At 44.3% G+C, this 18775-nt stretch overlaps 1 protein-coding gene across 1 annotated transcript in view; it reads left to right on the top strand.

Moving 5' to 3' along the window:
* Window positions 1-18775, top strand: part of LOC121538941 (afadin-like) — a 55890-nt gene that overhangs the window by 15783 nt on the left and 21332 nt on the right. The window contains exons 3-11 of the mRNA XM_041847099.1: window positions 88-194; window positions 383-537; window positions 707-871; window positions 1060-1118; window positions 1870-2093; window positions 10419-10564; window positions 10863-10954; window positions 11178-11301; window positions 11535-11694. Coding sequence (XP_041703033.1) covers window positions 88-194; window positions 383-537; window positions 707-871; window positions 1060-1118; window positions 1870-2093; window positions 10419-10564; window positions 10863-10954; window positions 11178-11301; window positions 11535-11694 — 1232 coding nt within the window. The remainder of the gene's footprint in view (window positions 1-87; window positions 195-382; window positions 538-706; window positions 872-1059; window positions 1119-1869; window positions 2094-10418; window positions 10565-10862; window positions 10955-11177; window positions 11302-11534; window positions 11695-18775) is intronic.

Genomic DNA, 18775 nt, shown 5'->3' with positions numbered 1-18775 from the left:
AATTCCCCTTTGTGAATAGATTGAGTGTATTATCTGGTAAATGTGTTCATATTATTCTCCCACTCTCCGCCCTGTTAACCATGGCAGAAGAACGTCAGCTGGACCTGAGTGAGAAGCCTCTGGTTGTGCAGCTGAACTGGAACACAGACAACAGGGAGGGCCGCTTCGTACTCAAGAAGGAGAAGGACATTATTGTACATGTGACTGACTGTTTACTGTATTTATAATTGAGCAGAATTTGCTCAGTTAGAAATTACTTTCATGTCTGACTTAGCTTGAGTGTCAAGGCAAGGCAAGCAATTTAGTTGGCAAGAGTTTATGCTTTGATTTCCACTGTAGTGTTGTGTCTCTCTGTATGATTATGTGGTCTTAATCAATACAGGACAACAGCCCAGAGAAAAAGAAGGGAGGCATGATCCAGAACTTCAAGAGGACACTGTCAAGGAAAGAGAAGAAGAAGGAGAAGAGGAAGACTGGAGATGATGCTATTAACCACTCGGCAAAGCCTAATGGGTCCACTATGAGGAAAGAGAATGGGTAGGTCTTCCCTTAACACCAATTAATTCATTAGCAAACAGAGAAGCATGACAACAAAAACGTTTTTGGTTCACAAAAGTTAATGTTCAATGTTAAGTCCGTCTCTGGTAAAAGTTCACTGCCTGTACCTGATTCTCAAGTTATAGGTATACTCTTCTCTCCATTGCAGGCAGATATCAGCTTCTGTGGCTGTGGAGAAATCATCGACCAACAAGGATATTGTTTCTAACCCTGAGACAATGGAATGCCAGGAAAGATCTACGAGGGGAGGCATTATAAAGCCTACGGTCCGGAAGCAGAACCAGCAACAGGACTATGGAACATGGAATGAAAGGTAAACATTTACATTTATTGACATGACATTGCCTTCTGTGTGTGACAAAAATTCACACCTTTCTGGCATCTCTTGGCACTTAATAAAATGGCTACTGTGACTGTTGTTTTTTCATGATTCCGGTTTTGAGATGTTGTTAAAGTGACAATAGGCCGGACAACTGAAATTATTACATCTTGTCTTAACAGAGCTCAGGACAACATGGACCAACTTGCACTTCCAGTTGGTATTAAATTCAGGGAAAATTGTAAGTAATTACGTTTGACCATTGTAATAGCACTGTAGTAGCACATTGTAATAACACATTGTAATAACATAGCAATAACACAATCAGTTTGTTATCAGTCTCATTATCGTCCTGTATTATCAGTGGTGTCAGAGGAAGGCCCTCAAAATTGTCAAAGACTCCAGTCACCCTAGTCATAGACTGTTCTCTCTGCTACCGCACGGCAAGCGGTACCGGAGTGCCAAGTCTAGGTCCAAAAGACTTCTCAACAGCTTCTACCCCCAAGCCATAAGACTCCTGAACAGCTAATCATGGCTACCCGGACTATTTGCACTGCCCCCCCACCCCATCCTTTTTACGCTGCTGCTACTCTGTTAAGTATTTATGCATAGTCACTTTAACTCTACCCACATGTACATATTACCTCAACTACCTCAACTAGCCGGTGCCCCCGCACATTGACTATGCAACGGTACCCCCCTGTATATATAGCCTCCCTACTGTCACTTTATTTTATTGTATATATAGCCTCCCTACTGTCACTTTATTTTACTTCTGCTCTTTTTTTCTCAACACTTTTTTGTTGTTGTTTTATTCTTACTTTTTTGTTTAAAATAAATGCACTGTTGGTTAAGGGCTGTAAGTAAGCATTTCACTGTAATGTCTGCACCTGTTGTATTCGGCGCATGTGACCAATAAAATTTGATTTGATTTGATTTGATTTGATTTTATTAATCTGCTGTCCTCTACTGGTGTCACTCTGTCATAACAGCTGAGGACGCCTTCCTCTCTGCAGTCATCAACTACACCAACAGTTCCACTGTCCACTTCAAGCTCTCCCCTGCCTACGTCCTGTACATGGCCGGACGCTTCGTCCTCCACCGCCATTACAGTCACAGTCAGGAGACATCACAGAGTCATCGCCCCTCAGAGCATGCACACAGAGTCACCGCTACTGTCAACAAGATGGTGGCCATGACTGAGGTGGTCATCCAGGTAAGTGAACCATGCATGCACCATCACACTTTGACTCTGTAAGTGAATTATACAGCGCAACTGGAAAGAGCATCCCTCTTCTGCTTCATGGGTTCATTATGGTTTTGGTAACACTTTAGCCTGAAGGTATAATGAAGCAATAAGGCCCAAGGGGGTGTGGTACATGCCAATATACTGTACCATGGCTAAGTGCTGTTCTTAAGCACGACAAAACATGGAGTGCCTGGACACAGCCCTTAGCCGTGGTATATTTGCCATATATCACAACCCCCGGAGGTGCCTTATTGCTATTATAAAAAGGTTACCAACTTAATTAGAGTAGTAAAAATAACTGTTGTCATACCAGTGGTATGCGTGTAGGTCCCGTGTAGCTCAGTTGGTAGAATATGGCGCTTGCAAAGCCAGGGTTGTGTGTTCGATTCCCACGGGGGGCCAGTATGACAAAACATTTTATGTACTCACTAACTGTAAGTTGCTCTGGATAAGAGCGTCTGCTAAATGACTAAAATGTAAATACGGTCTGATATACACATACATATACAGTGGGGAGAACAAGTATTTGATAGACTGCCGATTTTGCAGGTTTTCCTACTTACAAAGCATGTAGAGGTCTGTAATTTTTATCATAGGTACACTTCAACTGTGAGAGACGGAATCTAAAACAAAAATACAGAAAATCACATTGTATGATTTTTAAGTAATTAATTTGCATTTTATTGCATGACATAAGTATTTGATCACCCACCAACCAGTAAGAATTCCGGCTCTAACAGACCTGTTAGTTTTTCTTTAAGAAGCCCTCCTGTTCTCCACTCATTACCTGTATTAACTGCACCTGTTTGAACTCGTTACCTGTATAAAAGACTCCTGTCCACACACTCAATCAAACAGACTCCAACCTCTCCACAATGGCCAAGACCAGAGAGCTGTGTAAGGACATCAGGGATAAAATTGTAGACCTGCACAAGGCTGGGATGGGCTACAGGACAATAGGCAAGCAGCTTGGTGAGAAGGCAACAACTGTTGGCGCAATTATTAGAAAATGGAAGAAGTTCAAGATGACGGTCAATCACCCTCGGTCTGGGGCTCCATGCAAGATCTCACCTCGTGGGGTATCAATGATCATGAGGAAGGTGAGGGATCACAGTCTCAAAGAAAACCATTAGTAACACACTACGCCGTCATGGATTAAAATCCTGCAGCGCAAGCAAGGTCCCCCTGCTCAAGCCAGCGCATGTCCAGGCCCGTCTGAAGTTTGCCAGTGACCATCTGGATGATCCAGAGGAGGAATGGGAGAAGGTCATGAGGTCTGATGAGACAAAAATAGAGCTTTTTGGTCTAAACTCCACTCGCCGTGTTTGGAGGAAGAAGAAGGATGAGTACAACCCCAAGAACACCATCCCAACCGTGAAGCATGGAGGTGGAAACATCATTCTTTGGGGATGCTTTTCTGCAAAGGGGACAGGACGACTGCACCGTATTGAGGGGAGGATGGATGGGGCCATGTATCGCGAGATCTTGGCCAACAACCTCCTTCCCTCAGTAAGAGCATTGAAGATGGGTCGTGGCTGGGTCTTCCAGCATGACAACGACCCAAAACACACAGCCAGGGCAACTAAGGAGTGGCTCCGTAAGAAACATCTGAAGGTCCTGGAGTGGCCTAGCCAGTCTCCAGACCTGAACCCAATAGAAGGATCTGGAGAAGGTCTCTATGCAGGAGTGGGCCAAAATCCCTGCTGCAGTGTGTGCAAACCTGGTCAAGACCTACAGGAAACGTATGATCTCTGTAATAGCAAACAAAGGTTTATGTACCAAATATTAATTTCTGCTTTTCTGATGTATCTGAGGTTTTTACTTTCTTTACTCTGCAGATTACTAAATATTGAGTAAAAATAGGCTGCTTTATGTTTGGGTAATTCCAAATACTCAGCTATTGGGTTCTTTCCTGGATTTTGTTGATAGCCGGTTAAAAAACATTCCCTCAATTGTAAATATTTCCACTTCATATTTCTTAACCAAATCTGAGTATGACATGAAAACATCTTCATTGTACAGATCACCTATAGTATGAATTCCTTTCATTAGCCACTGTTTCCAGTACACAGACTTCTTTCCTATCCGTAGCCTAGGATTGTACCACAATGATGAGTATCGTTGTTTTAGATGTGAAATTCCACATATCTTGTGTACTGTTCTCCACAACACTTTTGAGTGTAACAAAATTGGGTTGGGAGTTTCAACAGACCTCTCCCCTGTAAGACTATGTGACAGAGTATCACCAGACCTCTCCCCTGTAAGACTATGTGACAGAGTATCACCAGGGGTGAAAGGATAACCTAGTTCCCTTTCTATTGTTATCCAATCCAAGCCAGCATCTCTTTTGCCCCAATGCTTCGCCAATTTAGCCATTTCAAATGATAAATGGTACAATTTAACATCTGGTAAAGTCAACCCTCCTACATCCCTTGGTGAGCACATTTTCTTCATATTAATCTTGGATTTTTTCCTATCCCACAAAAAGTATTAAGTTAATTTGTCATATTGTTTAAAATACCGGTCTGGAATATTCAGAGGTAACATTGCAGAGATATAGTGCATTTGGAAAGTATTCAAACCCCTTGACTTTTTCCACATTTTGTTACGTTACAGCCTTATTCTAAAACGGATTAAATAAAAACGTTTCCTCATCAATCTATTCACAATACCCCATAATTACAAAGTGAAAACAGCTTTTAAAAAACAGAAATACCTTATTTACATAAGTATTCAGACCCTTTGCTATGAGACTCGAAATTGAGCTCAGGTGCATCCTGTTTCCATTGATCATCCTTGAGATGTTTCTACAACTTGATTGGAGTCCACCTGTGGTAGATTCAATTGACTGGACATGATTAGGAAAGTGACACACCTGTCTATATAAGGTCCCACAGTTGACAGTGCATGTCAGAGCAAAAACCAAGCCATGAGGTTGAAGGAATTGTCCGTAGAGCTTTGAGACAGGATTGTGTCGAGACACAGATCTGGGGAAGGGTACCAAAAAATTTCTGCAGCATTGAAGGTCCCCAAGAACACAGTGGCCTCCATCATTTTTAAATGGAAGATGTTTGGAACCACCAAGACTCTTCCTAGAGCTGGCCACCCGGCCAAACTGAGCAATCGGGGGAGAAGGGCCTTGGTCAGGGAGGTGACCAAGAACCTGATGGTTACTCTCACAGAGCTCCAGAGTTCCTCTGTGGAGATGGGAGAACCTTCCAGAAGGACAGCCATCTCTGCAGCACTACACCAATCAGGCCTTTTTGGTAGAGTGGCCAGACGGAAGCCACTCCTCAGTAAAAGGCATATAACAGCCCGCTTGGAGTTTGCCAAAAGGCACCTAAAGGACTCTCAGACCATGAGAAACAAGATTCTCTGGTCTGATGAAACCAAGATTTAACTCTTTGGCCTGAATGCCAAGCGTCACGTCTGGAGGAAACCTGGTACCATCCCTTGGGTGAAGCATTTTTGGTGGCAGCATCATGCTGTGGGGATGCTTTTCAGTCAGGATCGAGGGAAAGATGAATGGTACAAAGTACAGAGAGATCCTTGATTAAAACCTGCTTCAGAGTGCACAGGACCTCAGACTGGGGAGAAGGTTCACCTTCCAACAGGACAATGACCCTAAGCACACAGCCAAGACAACGCAGGAGTGGCTTGGGGACAAGTCTCTGAATGTCCTTGAGTGGCCCAGCCAGAACCCGGACTTGAACCCAATCTATCATCTCTTGAGAGACCTGAAAATAGCTGTGCAGCGACGCCCTCCATCCAACCTGACAGAGCTTGAGAGGATCTGCAGAGAAGAATGGGAGGAACTCCCCAAATACAGGCGTGCCAAGCTTGTAGCGTCATACCCAAGAAGATTTGAGGCTGTAATCGCTGAGTACTGAGTAAAGGGTGTGAATACTTACGTAAATGTGATATTTCAGTTTCTTATTTTTAAAACATCTGCAAACATTCTAAAAACCTGTTTTTGCTTTGTCATTGTGGGGTATTGTGTGTAGATTGATGAGGGGAAAAAATAATTTAATCAATTTTAGAATAAGGCTGTAACGAAACAAAATGTGGAAAAGGTCAAGGGGTCTGAATACTTTCCGAATGCACTGTATAATTAAATTGTGGGACCACAACCATTTTAATCACGTTGATCTTTCCCCATAAAGAAAAGTTTGATATTTTCCCATTTTTCTAAATTGGTCTTAATCTTGACTAGTAGTGGCTCAAAATGTAGTTTTAATATCCAAATATTTAATCCCAGTAGGATCCAATTTGAAATCAAATGTGGTTCCAGAGTAACATATGGCATGAATTGGCATTGCTTCCGACTTATTCCAATTAATTTTGTAGCCTGACATACTAGAATATGATTCAATACAAGTAAGTAGTAGTGGTACAGACTGAAGAGGATCAGAGACCAGCAGTAGAATATCATCTGCATACATAAGCAGTTTATGTTATTTTCTTCCTCCATGTACACCCCTAATTTCTGTTCTTATCATTGTCACAAGAGGCTCTAAAACTATGGTAAACAGGAGAGGGGAGAGCGAGCAACCCTGCCTTGTGCGTCTAGAAAGACAAGAAAAAGGAGACATAATTCCATTCGTCAGTCCTGTTGCTTTAGGATTGGAATAGAGGACCCCTATCCATTTACAAAAGTCAGGTCCAAAACCAAATTTTCCCAGGGTTCTTAAGAGAAAAGCCCACTCTACCATATCAAATACCTTCTCAGCATCTAAGGAGACAGCAGCAGTAGGAACTATATTTGAGAGGGTTAAGAGCCTCCTCATATTATCAGTTGAGGTCCTGTTCTTAATAAATCCTACTTGGTCAATATGTATGATATTAGGTAGGGCCTTCTCAAAGCATATCACAAGGGTATTAGTAAGAATCTTACAATCCACATTAAGGAGGCTGATAGCTCTAAAATTCCCAGGTTCTGTAGTATCTCTATCCTTTTTAGGGATCAGCGATATCAAAGCCTCATTAAAGGTGTCCGGAAGGGAGCCATTTTTAAATGCCTCCTGGTAAACCACTGTCAATACAGGTACAAGAATGTCAATGTACTTTTATAATATTCTACAGGAAGGCCATCCAGCCCAGGTGACTTCCCTGCTTTCATAGAGAAAATGGCAGCTCTAACCTCCTCTTCTATTATAGTACAGTCCAGGTCCTCTACCTGGCTATCTGATAATCTAGGTAATTCTATACCAGACAAAAAAGTATCCATATCTATGGGGTTCGCTGAATAGGAGGATGTACATAAATCTTCATAAAAATGTTGAATCACACTGTTTATCTCTTTGGATGAGGTCACCATATTATTGCCCTTCTTAATTTCTGAAATTACGTTTGAAGTGTTCTGCATTTTTTGTTGTCTTGCTAGTAGCCTGCCTGTCTTCTCACCTCCCTCATAACGTTTTGGACGCATGTGCTATTATTTTCCATCTAATATATGCTTTAGAGGTTTCCCATACTGTGGAAATCTTTTCAGTTGAGCCTATGTTGATCTCAGAAAAAGATCTAAGATCATCTGCTAGTGATTGGCTAAATATCTCATCTTGTAAAAGCATGGTTTTGAGTCTAAAAAAGAAAAAAGTATATTCTCTATCATTAGGATGGACTAATCGCCATACAGTTGAAGTCGAAAGTTTACATACACTTAGGTTGGAGTCATTAAAACTCGTTTTTCAACCACTCCACAAATTTCTTGTTAACAAACTATAGTTTGTGCATGACACAACTAATTTTTCCAACAATTGTTTACAGACAGATTATTTAACTTATAATTCACTGTATCACAATTCCAGTGGGTCAGACGTTTACATACACTAAGTTGACTGTGCCTTTAAACAGCTTGGAAAATTCCAGAAAACGATGTCATGGCTTTAGAAGCTTCTGATAGGCTAATTGACATCATTTGAGTCAATTGGATGTGTACCCGTGGATGTATATTAAGGCCTACCTTCAAACTCAGTGCCTCTTTGTTTCACATCATGGGAAAATCAAAAGAAATCAGCCAAGACCACAGAAAAAGAATTGTAGATCTCCACAAGTTTGGTTCATCCATGGGAGCAATTTCCAAATGCCTGAAGGTACCACGTTCATCTGTACAAACAATAGTACGCAAGTATAAACACCATGGGACCACGCAGCCGTCATTCTGCTCAGGAAGGAGATGCGTTCTGTCTCCTAGAGATGAACGTACTTTGGTGCGAAAAGTGTACATCAATCCCAGAACAACAGCAAAGGACCTTGTGAAGATGCTGGAGGAAACAGGTACAAAAATATCTATATCCACAGTAAAACGAGTCCTACATCTGAAAGGCCGCTCAGCAAGGAAGAAGCCACTGCTCCAAAACCGCCATAAAAAAGCCAGACTACGGTTTGCAACTGCACATGGGGACAAAGATCGTACTTTTTGGAGAAATGTCCTCTGGTCTGATTGAACAAAAATAGAACTGTTTGGCCATAATGACCATCGTTATGTTTGGAGGAAAAAGGGGAACGCTTGCAAGCCGAAGAACACCATCCCAACCGTGAAGCACGGGGGTGGCAGCATCATGCTGTGGGGGTGCTTTGTTGCAGGATGGACTGGTGCACTTCACAAAATAGATGGTATCATGAGGAAGGAAAATTATGTGGATATATTGAAGCAACATCTCAAGATATCAGTCAGGAAGTTAAAGCTTGGTCGCAAATAGGTCTTCTAAATGGACAATGACCCCAAGCATACTTCCAAAGTTGTGGCAAAATGGCTTAAGGACAACAAAGTCAAGGTATTGGAGTGGCCATCACAAAGCCCTGACCTCAATCCTATAGAAAATGTGTGGGCAAAACTGAAAAAGCGTGTACGAGCATGGAGGCCTACAAACCTGACTCAGTTACACCAGCTCTGTAAGGAGGAATGGGCCAAAATTCACCCAACTTATTGTGGGAAGCTTGTGGAAGGCTACCCGAAACGTTTGACCCAAGATAAACAATTTAAAGGCAATGCTACCAAATACTAATTGTGTGTATGTAAATGTCTGACCCACTGGGAATGTGATGAAATAAATAAAAGCTGAAATAAATAATTCTCTCTACTATTATTCTGACATTTCACATTCTTAAAATAAAGTCCTGATCCTAACTGACCTAAGACAGGGAATTTTTACTAGGATTAAATGTCAGGAATTGTGTAAAACTGAGTTTAAATGTATTTGGCTAAGGTGTATGTAAACTTCCGACTTCAACTGTATGTATTGCAAGTTTTTTTTTTATATAATATTTTTATTGACAATGAATGAAAGACATTGTAAATGTGTCCTCTTTTTGTCCCCCTTCGACCCCCTTTGATTATTGTCCAGTCATATGGTCAAGTGCTGCAAATAAAGACCTAGTTAAGCTGCAGCTGGTCCAGAACAGAGCGGCACATCTTGCTCTTCATTGTAATCAGAGGGCTAATATTAATACTATGCATGCTAGTCTCTCTTGGCTAAGAGTTGAGGAAAGACTGACTGCGTCACTTGCTTTTATAAGAAACATGAATGTGTTGTAAATTCCAAATTGTTTGCTAGTCAACTTACACACAGCACTGACACACACTTAACCCACCAGACATGCCACCAGGGGTCTTTTCACAGACCCCAGGTCCAGAACAAATTCAAGGAAATGTACAGTATTATACAGAGCCATGAGTGCATGGAACTCCCTTCCATCTTATATAGCGCAATTGAACAACAAACCTGGTTTTAAAAAACAAATAAAGAAACACCTCACAGCACAACACCTCTCCCCCATGTGACCTACTTGTTGTGTGTATGTACTGACATGTATGTGTAGCTGATAGATCCACACACACACTACATGTTAATGTTTTTAAATGTATGGTAATGTATTTGTCTGAAATGTCTTTTTTGTTTTGTGTTGGACCCCAGTAAGACTAGCTGTCGCCATTGGCATTGGCTAATGGGGATCCCAATAAATCAAATAAATCAAATAAATATCCTCTGTAGCTCAGCTGGTAGAGCACGGCGCTTGTAACGCCAAGGTAGTGGGTTTGATCCCCGGGACCACCCATACACAATAATGTATGCACGCACGACTGTAAGTCGCTTTGGATAAAAGCGTCTGCTAAATGGCATATTATTATTATAATAAATATACCATGGCTATCAGCATTCAGGGTTCGAACCCTCCAGTTTATAATGCTTTATAACATGTTACAAGCATGCATGAGACTTTATAATGTCTCATAATAAGGCTTATAATATGTCTATATTTATTCCATCCTGGTCTTTCTCTCCCTTCCAGAAGCAGAAGTCCATAGCTGGTGCTGTAGCCTTCTGGATGGCCAATGCCTCAGAGCTCCTGAACTTCCTAAAGCAGGACAGAAATCTAAGCCCCATCACACTGCAGGCTCAGGAGAACCTGGCACACCTGGTGCACAAAGCATTCAAGTAAGACATTACATATAGCAATTAAACTAAATTAAACTAATCTGGATGAATAAAGGTTAAATATTTTTGGATGGACAAAGCAATGATAACTTTTCACCAGTTCACTGAAAAACCTAAAAGAAATGTAATATAATTTACTCTGACTTTAGTAAGTAAGGATTGTAGCTGCTGGTCTACTGTAAAGACATTGAACTGAGCACATAAGTAATCTTCACTCATCAATCCTCCTGATGTTGTACAGTATTGATAAAGCCGCCTGCCCCCTGTCTGTCTGTCTTTCTGTCTTTTGTTCCTCAAGGTGTTTGACTCAGTGTCTGCTGACTGATCTGAGCAGACACTTGCCAGCATTCCTGATTGATCCTGAGGGGAGTCAATCACCTGCCGTAATAGGTACACCATGAATGTTAACCACAACACAATCTAGTTACCCTAGCCTGCAGCTAGGGTAATAACCTCTAACTTTCTTTGTTTTAACCCGCAGCTTTCATATGTTAGTATTGATCCAGTAGATGTAGAACCAACACCAGCATGAAAATCAACACCAGTATGATTATTTTCAATGTTTTTCAAATTTGTTTTAAAACTTTTTGTCACTCTATCCTCCCATCACCAGAGGGCGTACTGCAAACCCTGATGGGTGCCATGTCTCTGCTGCGTCGCTATAGAATCAACGCTGCCCTCACCATCCAGCTGTTCTCCCAACTCTTCCACTCCATCAGCGCCTGGCTCTTCAACAGGTGAGAGAGGCAGACATACAGTAGTTGAGGCTTTTAAATCACGTTTTGAAAACCCACCCTTTTAGCCTGGCCTTTAATCACTATTATTTAACACATCTTTTGTGTTTCATGTTCTTTAATTAATCTATTTTTTTGCATTCTCTTGTCTTTATCTCCTTGTTTTTTTTTATTTTACTGTGAAGTATGTTGCAATTTTAAATGCACTTTAAATAAAGTTTGATTTGATTCAACAGGCTGCTGAGCCCCAGCCCTCAGGGAGAGGCCTGCTCCCTGGGCCTTAGGTCCCGCTACTGGGGGGCCACCCTCCGCCAGAGGCTTAGCCTGGTGGAGGACTGGGCAGAGAGGCAGGGTCTGGAGCTGGCCGCAGACTGCCACCTCAGCCGTGTCATACAGGTGGGTGACTTTATTTTAGTTTATTTGACCAGGTTAGTCAAATGTGTCAAAATTCCTCAAGGTGGGCATTTAAAGCTAGTTCCTACTTCATAGTAGGGCTGTTTAAAGGTCCAATGCAGCCGTTTTTATCTCAATATCAAATCATTTCTGGGTAACAATTAAGTGCCTTACTGTGATTGTTTTAAATTAAAATGGTCAAAAATAAACAAAAATAGCTTCTCAGCAAAGAGCAATTTCTCAAGCAAAAATGTTACTAGGACTGTCTGGGAATGGGGAGGGGAAAACTAGCTGTTATTGGCAGAGAGGTTTGGAAATCTCTTTCTTATTGATCTATTAACTAATTTACCACCAGAACAGGCTTAAACAGGCTTACATTTCAGGCCGCCTTTCAAACAGCTCTTACACTAAAAGGGCATTATCATAATTCTCACAATTTCACAGTATTATTCCAAACTCATAGTGTGGAAATGTATATAAAACACAGGACATACACCTTTTTTTGTATAAATGCCTTCTTGAACATGTGAACTGTCTTGTGCCTTAATTACACGCTTGTATGGGATCTGTAAATATGAATACATTTTTTAAATTATGAGCCTGGTTTAGCCAAGGAGAAAACACTGAGCTGTATAGGGAGAAAGACAGGATCCTTCGTGGCTAGCCATGATTGGCTGAGATAATGGAGGGGTTGAACATGCCGAGAGATAATTCATTTGATGATGCAGTAGTAGCTATACATGGTTATAGAATATATAGGAAAGATAGAAATGGAAATGGAGGAGGTGTTGCCATGTATGTCCAGAGTCATATTCCTGTTAGGCTGAGAGAGTATCTCATGTCAGATGATGTGGAAGTAATATGGCTACTGGTTCATCTGCCTCACCTAAAGCCTATTCTCATAGGAAGTTGCTATAGACCACCAAGTGCTAAAAGTCAGTATTTGGACTATATGTGTGAAATGTTGGGTAATGTATGTGATATCACATTGATACTCCTGTTTGCCACATCTTCAATTCAAGCCTAGAAGACGGTGTGTGCCCTCAGACATGGAGGAGGCAAAAGTCATTCCGCTACCCAAGAATAGCAGAGCACCCTTTTAATGGTTAAAACAGCTGACCAATCAGCCTGTTACAAGTGCTTAGCAAACTTTTGGAAAAAATGTTGTTTGATCAAATACAAAGTTATTTTACAGAAAACAGACAGCATGCTTATAGGGAACGGCACTCAACATGCTCGGCACTGACACAAATGACTGGCTGAAAGAAATTGATAATAAGAAGATTGTGGGAGCTGTTTTGTTAGACTTCAGTGCAGCTTTTGATGTCATTGATCATAACCTATTGCTGAAAAAACATACAGTACCAGTCAAAAGTTTGGACACACCTACTCATTCCAGGGTTTTTCTATATTTTTACTATTTTCTACATTGTAGAATAATAGTGAAGACATCAAAACTATGAAATAACACATTTGGAATCATGTAGTAACCAAAAAAGTGTTAAACAAATCAAAATATATTTTATATTTGAGATTCTTCAAAGTAGCCACTCTTTACCTTGATGACAGCTTTGCAACTAGCTGTTCCTTTACACGGTACCCCATCCTGTTTATCTGTTTAGCATCAGCCCAAACTTTCGTCGCCACAACCAGCTGTTGTCTTAGCTCTCTCGAATACACCTGTGATTGCTTTATGCCTCTCTCCCATGTCAATATGCCATGCCTATTGCTGTTTCGGTTAGTTGTTATTGTACTATTTCACTGTAGAGCCCCCAGTCCCACTCAACCTGCCTCAGATAGCTCCTTTGTCCCACCCCCCATACACGCGGAGACCGGCTCAATCGGTGCCTACAGTGATGCTATCTCTTTCATTGTTACCCAACGCTTAGGTTTACCTCCACTGTACTCATATCCTTTCACATCCTTGTATGTACATAATGCCTTGAATCTATTCTACAACGCCCGGAAATCTGCCCCTTTTATTCTCTGTACCCAACGCTCTAGAAGACCAGTTCTTAAAGCCTTTAGCCGTATCCTTATTCTATTCCTCCTCTGTTCCTCTGGTGATGTAGAGGTTAACCCAGGCCCTGCAGCCCCCAGTATCACTCCTACACCCAGGCGCTATCATTTGTTGACTTCTGTAACCGTAAAAGACTTGGTTTCTTGCACGTTAACATCAGAAGCCTCCTCCCTAAGTTTGAATTATTCACTGCGTTAGCACACTCCGCCATCCCTGATGTTCTAGCAGTGTCTGAATCCTGGCTTAGGAAGGCCTTGTCTAGATAGAACTGCCAAAGGGGGCGGAGTTGCAATCTACTGTAGAGATAGCCTGCAGAGCTCTATCATACTCTCCAGGTCTGTGCCCAAACTGTTTGAGCTTCTACTTCAAAAAATCCACCTTTCCAGAAATAAGTCTCTCACTGTTGCCGCTTGCTACAGACCCCCCTCAGCCCCCAGCTGTGCCCTGGACACCATATGTGAATTGATTGCCCCCCATCTATCCTCAGAGTTCGTACTGCTTGGTGACCTAAACTGGGATATGCTTAATACCCCGGCCGTCCTACAATCTAAACTAGATGCCCTCAATCTCACACAAATTATCAAGGAACCTACCCGGTACAACCCTAAATCCGTAAACATGGGCACCCTCATAGATATCATCCTGACTAATTTACCCTCTAAATACACATCCGCTGTCTTCAACCAGGATCTCAGTGATCACTGCCTCATTGCCTGCGTCCGTAATGGGTCTGCGGTCAAACGACCACCCCTCATCACTGTCAAACGCTCCCTAAAACACTTTAGCGAGCAGGCCTTTCTAATTGACCTGGCTCGGGTATCCTGGATGGATATTGACCACATTCCGTCAGTAGAGGATGCCTGGTTGTTCTTTAAAAGTGCTTTCCTCTCCATCTTAAATAAGCATGCCCCATTCAAAAAATTCTGAACTAAGAACAGATATAGCCCCTGGTTCACCCCAGACTTGACTGCCCTTGACCAGCACAAAAACATAATGTGGCGTACTGCATTATCATCGAACAGCCCCCGCAATATGCAACTTTTCAGTGAAGTCAGGAACCAATATACACAATCAGTTAGGAAAGCAAAAGCTAGCTTTTTCAAACAAAAATGTGCATCCTGTAGCACTAACTCCAAAATGTTTTGGGACACTGTAAATCCATGGAGAATAAGAGCACCTCCTCCCAGCTGCCCACTGCACTGAGGCTAGGAAACACTGTCACCACCGATAAAACCACGATAATCAAACATTTCAACAAGCATTTTGCTGCGGCTGGCCATGCTTTCCACCTGGCTACCCCTACCCCGGCCACGAGCTCTGCACCCTCTGCTGCAACTTGCCCATGCCCCCCTTGCTTCTCCATCACCCAAATTCAGACAGCTGATGTTCTGAAAGAGCTGCAAAATCTGGACCCCTATAAATCAGCTGGGCTAGACAATCTGGACCCTTTCTTTCTAAAATTAGCCGCCGAAATTGTCGCAATCCCTATTACTAGCCTGTTCAACCTGCCCTTCGAAAGTTTTTGAAAGCCAAGTTAACAAACAGATCATGACCATTTCGAATCCCACCGTACCTTCTCCGCTATGCAATCTGGTTTCCGAGTTGGACATGGGTGCACCTCAGCCACGCTCAAGGTCCTAAACGATATTATAACCGTGATCGATAAAAGACAGTACTGTGCAGCCGTCTTCATCGACCTGGCCAAGGCTTTCGACTCTGTCAATCACCGCATTCTTATTGGCAGACTAAATAGCCTTGGTTTCTCAAATGACTGCCTCGCCTGGTTCACCAACTACTTTTCAGATAGAGTTCAATGTGTCAAATCGGAGGGCCTGTTGTCTGGACCTCTGGCAGACTCTGTGGGGGTGCCACAGGGTTCAATTCTTGGGCCGACTCTATTCTCTGTGTATATCAATGATGCCGCTCTTGCTGCTGGTGACTGTCAGACCCACCTCTACGCAGACGACACCATTTTGTATACATTTGGCCCTTCATTGGACACTGTTTTAACAAACCTCCAAACGAGCTTCAATGCCATACAACACCCCTTCCGTAGCCTCCAACTGCTCTTAAATGCTAGTAAAACTAAATGCAAGTGTCACGAGTTGCTAAGCCAGAACCCAGAAGCAGACCAGGACAAGGTAAGTAGAAACGAAGGTGAGTGTTTATTTACAAGTTCAAGAGTGATGCTGAATAATCCAGGGAACAGAGCGGGCGGCGTTGATTAGTTGTTGGGGGTGCAGTGGTTGATCCCATCCTGGGTCGGCAGCCGCCGACCACCAGGCAGAGGTTGGATGAAGGTTCCGGACGGGTGACTGCAGATGGAACAAAACGGGGGTAAGTAAGCAACAAACCAACAAGGTGCAAAAACAACAAAACTAACGCTAGGCTCTAAGACTGATACTCTGGTAAACCTACTGTTCATGGCTAACGATCCGGCAGGAACTGGATGTTAGGCCAGAGCCTAAGAAGGGTGATGATCAGGACCAGGTGTGCAGATTGCTGATGGGATGCAGGTGCGGAAATCAAGAGAGCTCCCCGGAGCGTTCCCGAACCCTCGGGAAACTGGAGATCACGAACAGAAAAACTAGTCACCAGACAGGACCCGACTCAGACTGCCGGGATCGTTACAGTACCCCCCCTCCGACGAACGCCACCGGGCGGACTCCCGGAGCGCCAGGATGGAGGCGGTAGAAGTCACTGATGAGGTCAGCATCTAGGACCTGTCGCCGCGAATCCAACTCCTCTCTTCAGGACCATACCCCTCCCAGTCCACGAGATACTGGAAACCCCGGCCCCGCCGTCTGGAATCCATGATGCGACGCACCGTGTAGGCAGGACCACCTCCGATCATCCGAGGAGGAGGAGGAGGAGGCGGAGGAGGCAACAGAGGACTGAGGAAGACAGGCTTGAGGCAGGAGACATGAAAGGTGGGATGGACTCTGAGCGTCCTCGGTAGTTTGAGTCGAACTGCCACTGGATTGATCACCTTCTCCACCACAAACGGACCAATGAACTTCGGTAACAACTTCCTAGACTCAGTCCGTAACGGAAGATCCCGTGTGGCCAACCAAACCCTATCTCCGATGGTATAGGTGGGAGCGGGGATCGGCGACGATTCGCCTGGAGCTGATACCGGTCCGAAACTCTAAGGAGTGCCTTTCTGGCCCGATGCCAGGTCCGGTGGCAACGACGAATATGGGCCTGAACAGAAGGCACTGAGAGCTCCTTCTCCTGAGAAGGGAACAGTGGAGGTTGGTAGCCATACAGGCACTGGAAGGGAGACATCCCAGTGGCAGATGTAGGGAGAGTATTGTGGGCATACTCAACCCAAGGCAACTGAGAGACCCAGGAGGTGGGGTTGGAAGAGACCAGACAGCGTAGCGTGGATTCCATCTTCTGGTTGGCTCTCTCCGCCTGACCATTGGATTGGGGGTGAAAACCAGATGTGAGACTGACTGTAGCTCCAATGGCCAAACAGAAGGACTTCCAGACAGCAGAGGTAAACTGAGGGCCACGGTCGGAAACGATATCACTGGGCAAACCGTGGACCCTGAAAACCTCCCTAACCAGGATCTCGGACGTCTCCGAGGCAGAGGGAAGCTTGGCAATTGGCACAAAGTGGGCGAACTTGCTGAATCTGTCCACGATAGTCAGAACGACCGTGTTCCCCTCAGAAGCGGGCAACCCAGTGACGAAGTCCAGGGCCAGATGCGACCATGGTCGCCGGGGAATAGGAAGGGGGTGAAGTAGTCCAGAGCTGGGCCGATTGGTACTCTTATTCTGCGCACACACTGGACAGGCAGCAACAAAACCCCGAGTATCCTCGGCCATGGCAGGCCACCAAAAACGTCTGCGAAGAAACGCCATTGTCCGAGCCACGCCAGGGTGACAAGCCATCTTGCTGGCGTGGGACCATTTGAGGACAGCAGGGACGAACCGACTCAGGCACAAACAACCGACCGGGTGGACCGTTACCGGGACCGGGCTGAGTCCGAAGGGCCGCCAGCACCTCCTCCTCAATCTTCCACATAACTGCTCCCACGACGCAGTTCCGGGGGAGAATTGTCTCGGTCTTGGACCCACTCTCCTCCGTCTTGGAGAACATCCGGGACAAGGCGTCCGCCTTGCCGTTCTTAGATCCAGGTCGGAACGTCAGGGAAAACTTTAATCGTCCGAAAAACAACGCCCACCTGGCCTGGACGGGAGTTGAGACGTTTAGCCGATTGCACGTAAGCAAGATTCTTGTGGTCAGTCCAGACAATAAACGGTTGCTCCGCCCCCCCAACCAGTGGCGCCACTCCTCCAAGGCAAGTTTCACCGCGAGAAGCTCCCGGTTACCCACATCGTAATTCCTCTCCGCAGGCGAAAGGCGACGGAGTAGTAGGCGCAGGGATGGAGTTTACTGTCCGTGGAGCATCGCTGCGACAGGATGGCGCCAACTCCCACATCAGACGCGTCCACTTCAACGACGAACTGACGGGCCGTGTCCGGTTGAGAGAGAATCGGTGCGTTGGTGAATCGCCTCTTCAAATCCAGAAACGCTCGATCCGCCTCCGGATTCCACTTGAAGGTCCTGATACTGGAAGTCAAGGCAGTTAACGGAGCGGCCACACGGCTGTAATCCCCGGATGAATCTGCGGTAGAAATTCGCAAACCCCAAAAAATCTCTGGAGCTGCAATCTCGCACGGGCTGGGCCCATTCCAGAACCGCTCTAACCTTCTCCTGGTCCATCCTAATCTCTCCCCTGGAGATGATGTACCCGAGAAAGGATGTCGTGTGGGCGTGAAACTCGCACTTCTCGGCCTTCACGAACAGGCGATTCTCCAACAATCGCTGCAGAACCTGCCGGACATGCTGGACGTGGTCGGAAGGTTCCTTCGAGAAGATCAGAATGTCATCCAGGTAAACAAACACAAAGAGACCGATCATATCTCTCAGGACGTCGTTCACCATACTCTGGAATACCGCTGGAGCATTGGTCAGTCCAAACGGCATCACCTGATACTCGAAGTGACCCATCGGTGTATTGAAACCCGTCAACCACTCGTCCCCCTCTCTGA

Source organism: Coregonus clupeaformis, chromosome 25 (assembly GCF_020615455.1).
Source record: "Coregonus clupeaformis isolate EN_2021a chromosome 25, ASM2061545v1, whole genome shotgun sequence".
NCBI lineage: Eukaryota > Metazoa > Chordata > Actinopteri > Salmoniformes > Salmonidae > Coregonus > Coregonus clupeaformis.
The sequence above is the reverse complement of the archived record's forward strand: the minus strand, read 5'-3'. Positions and strand labels throughout refer to the sequence as shown.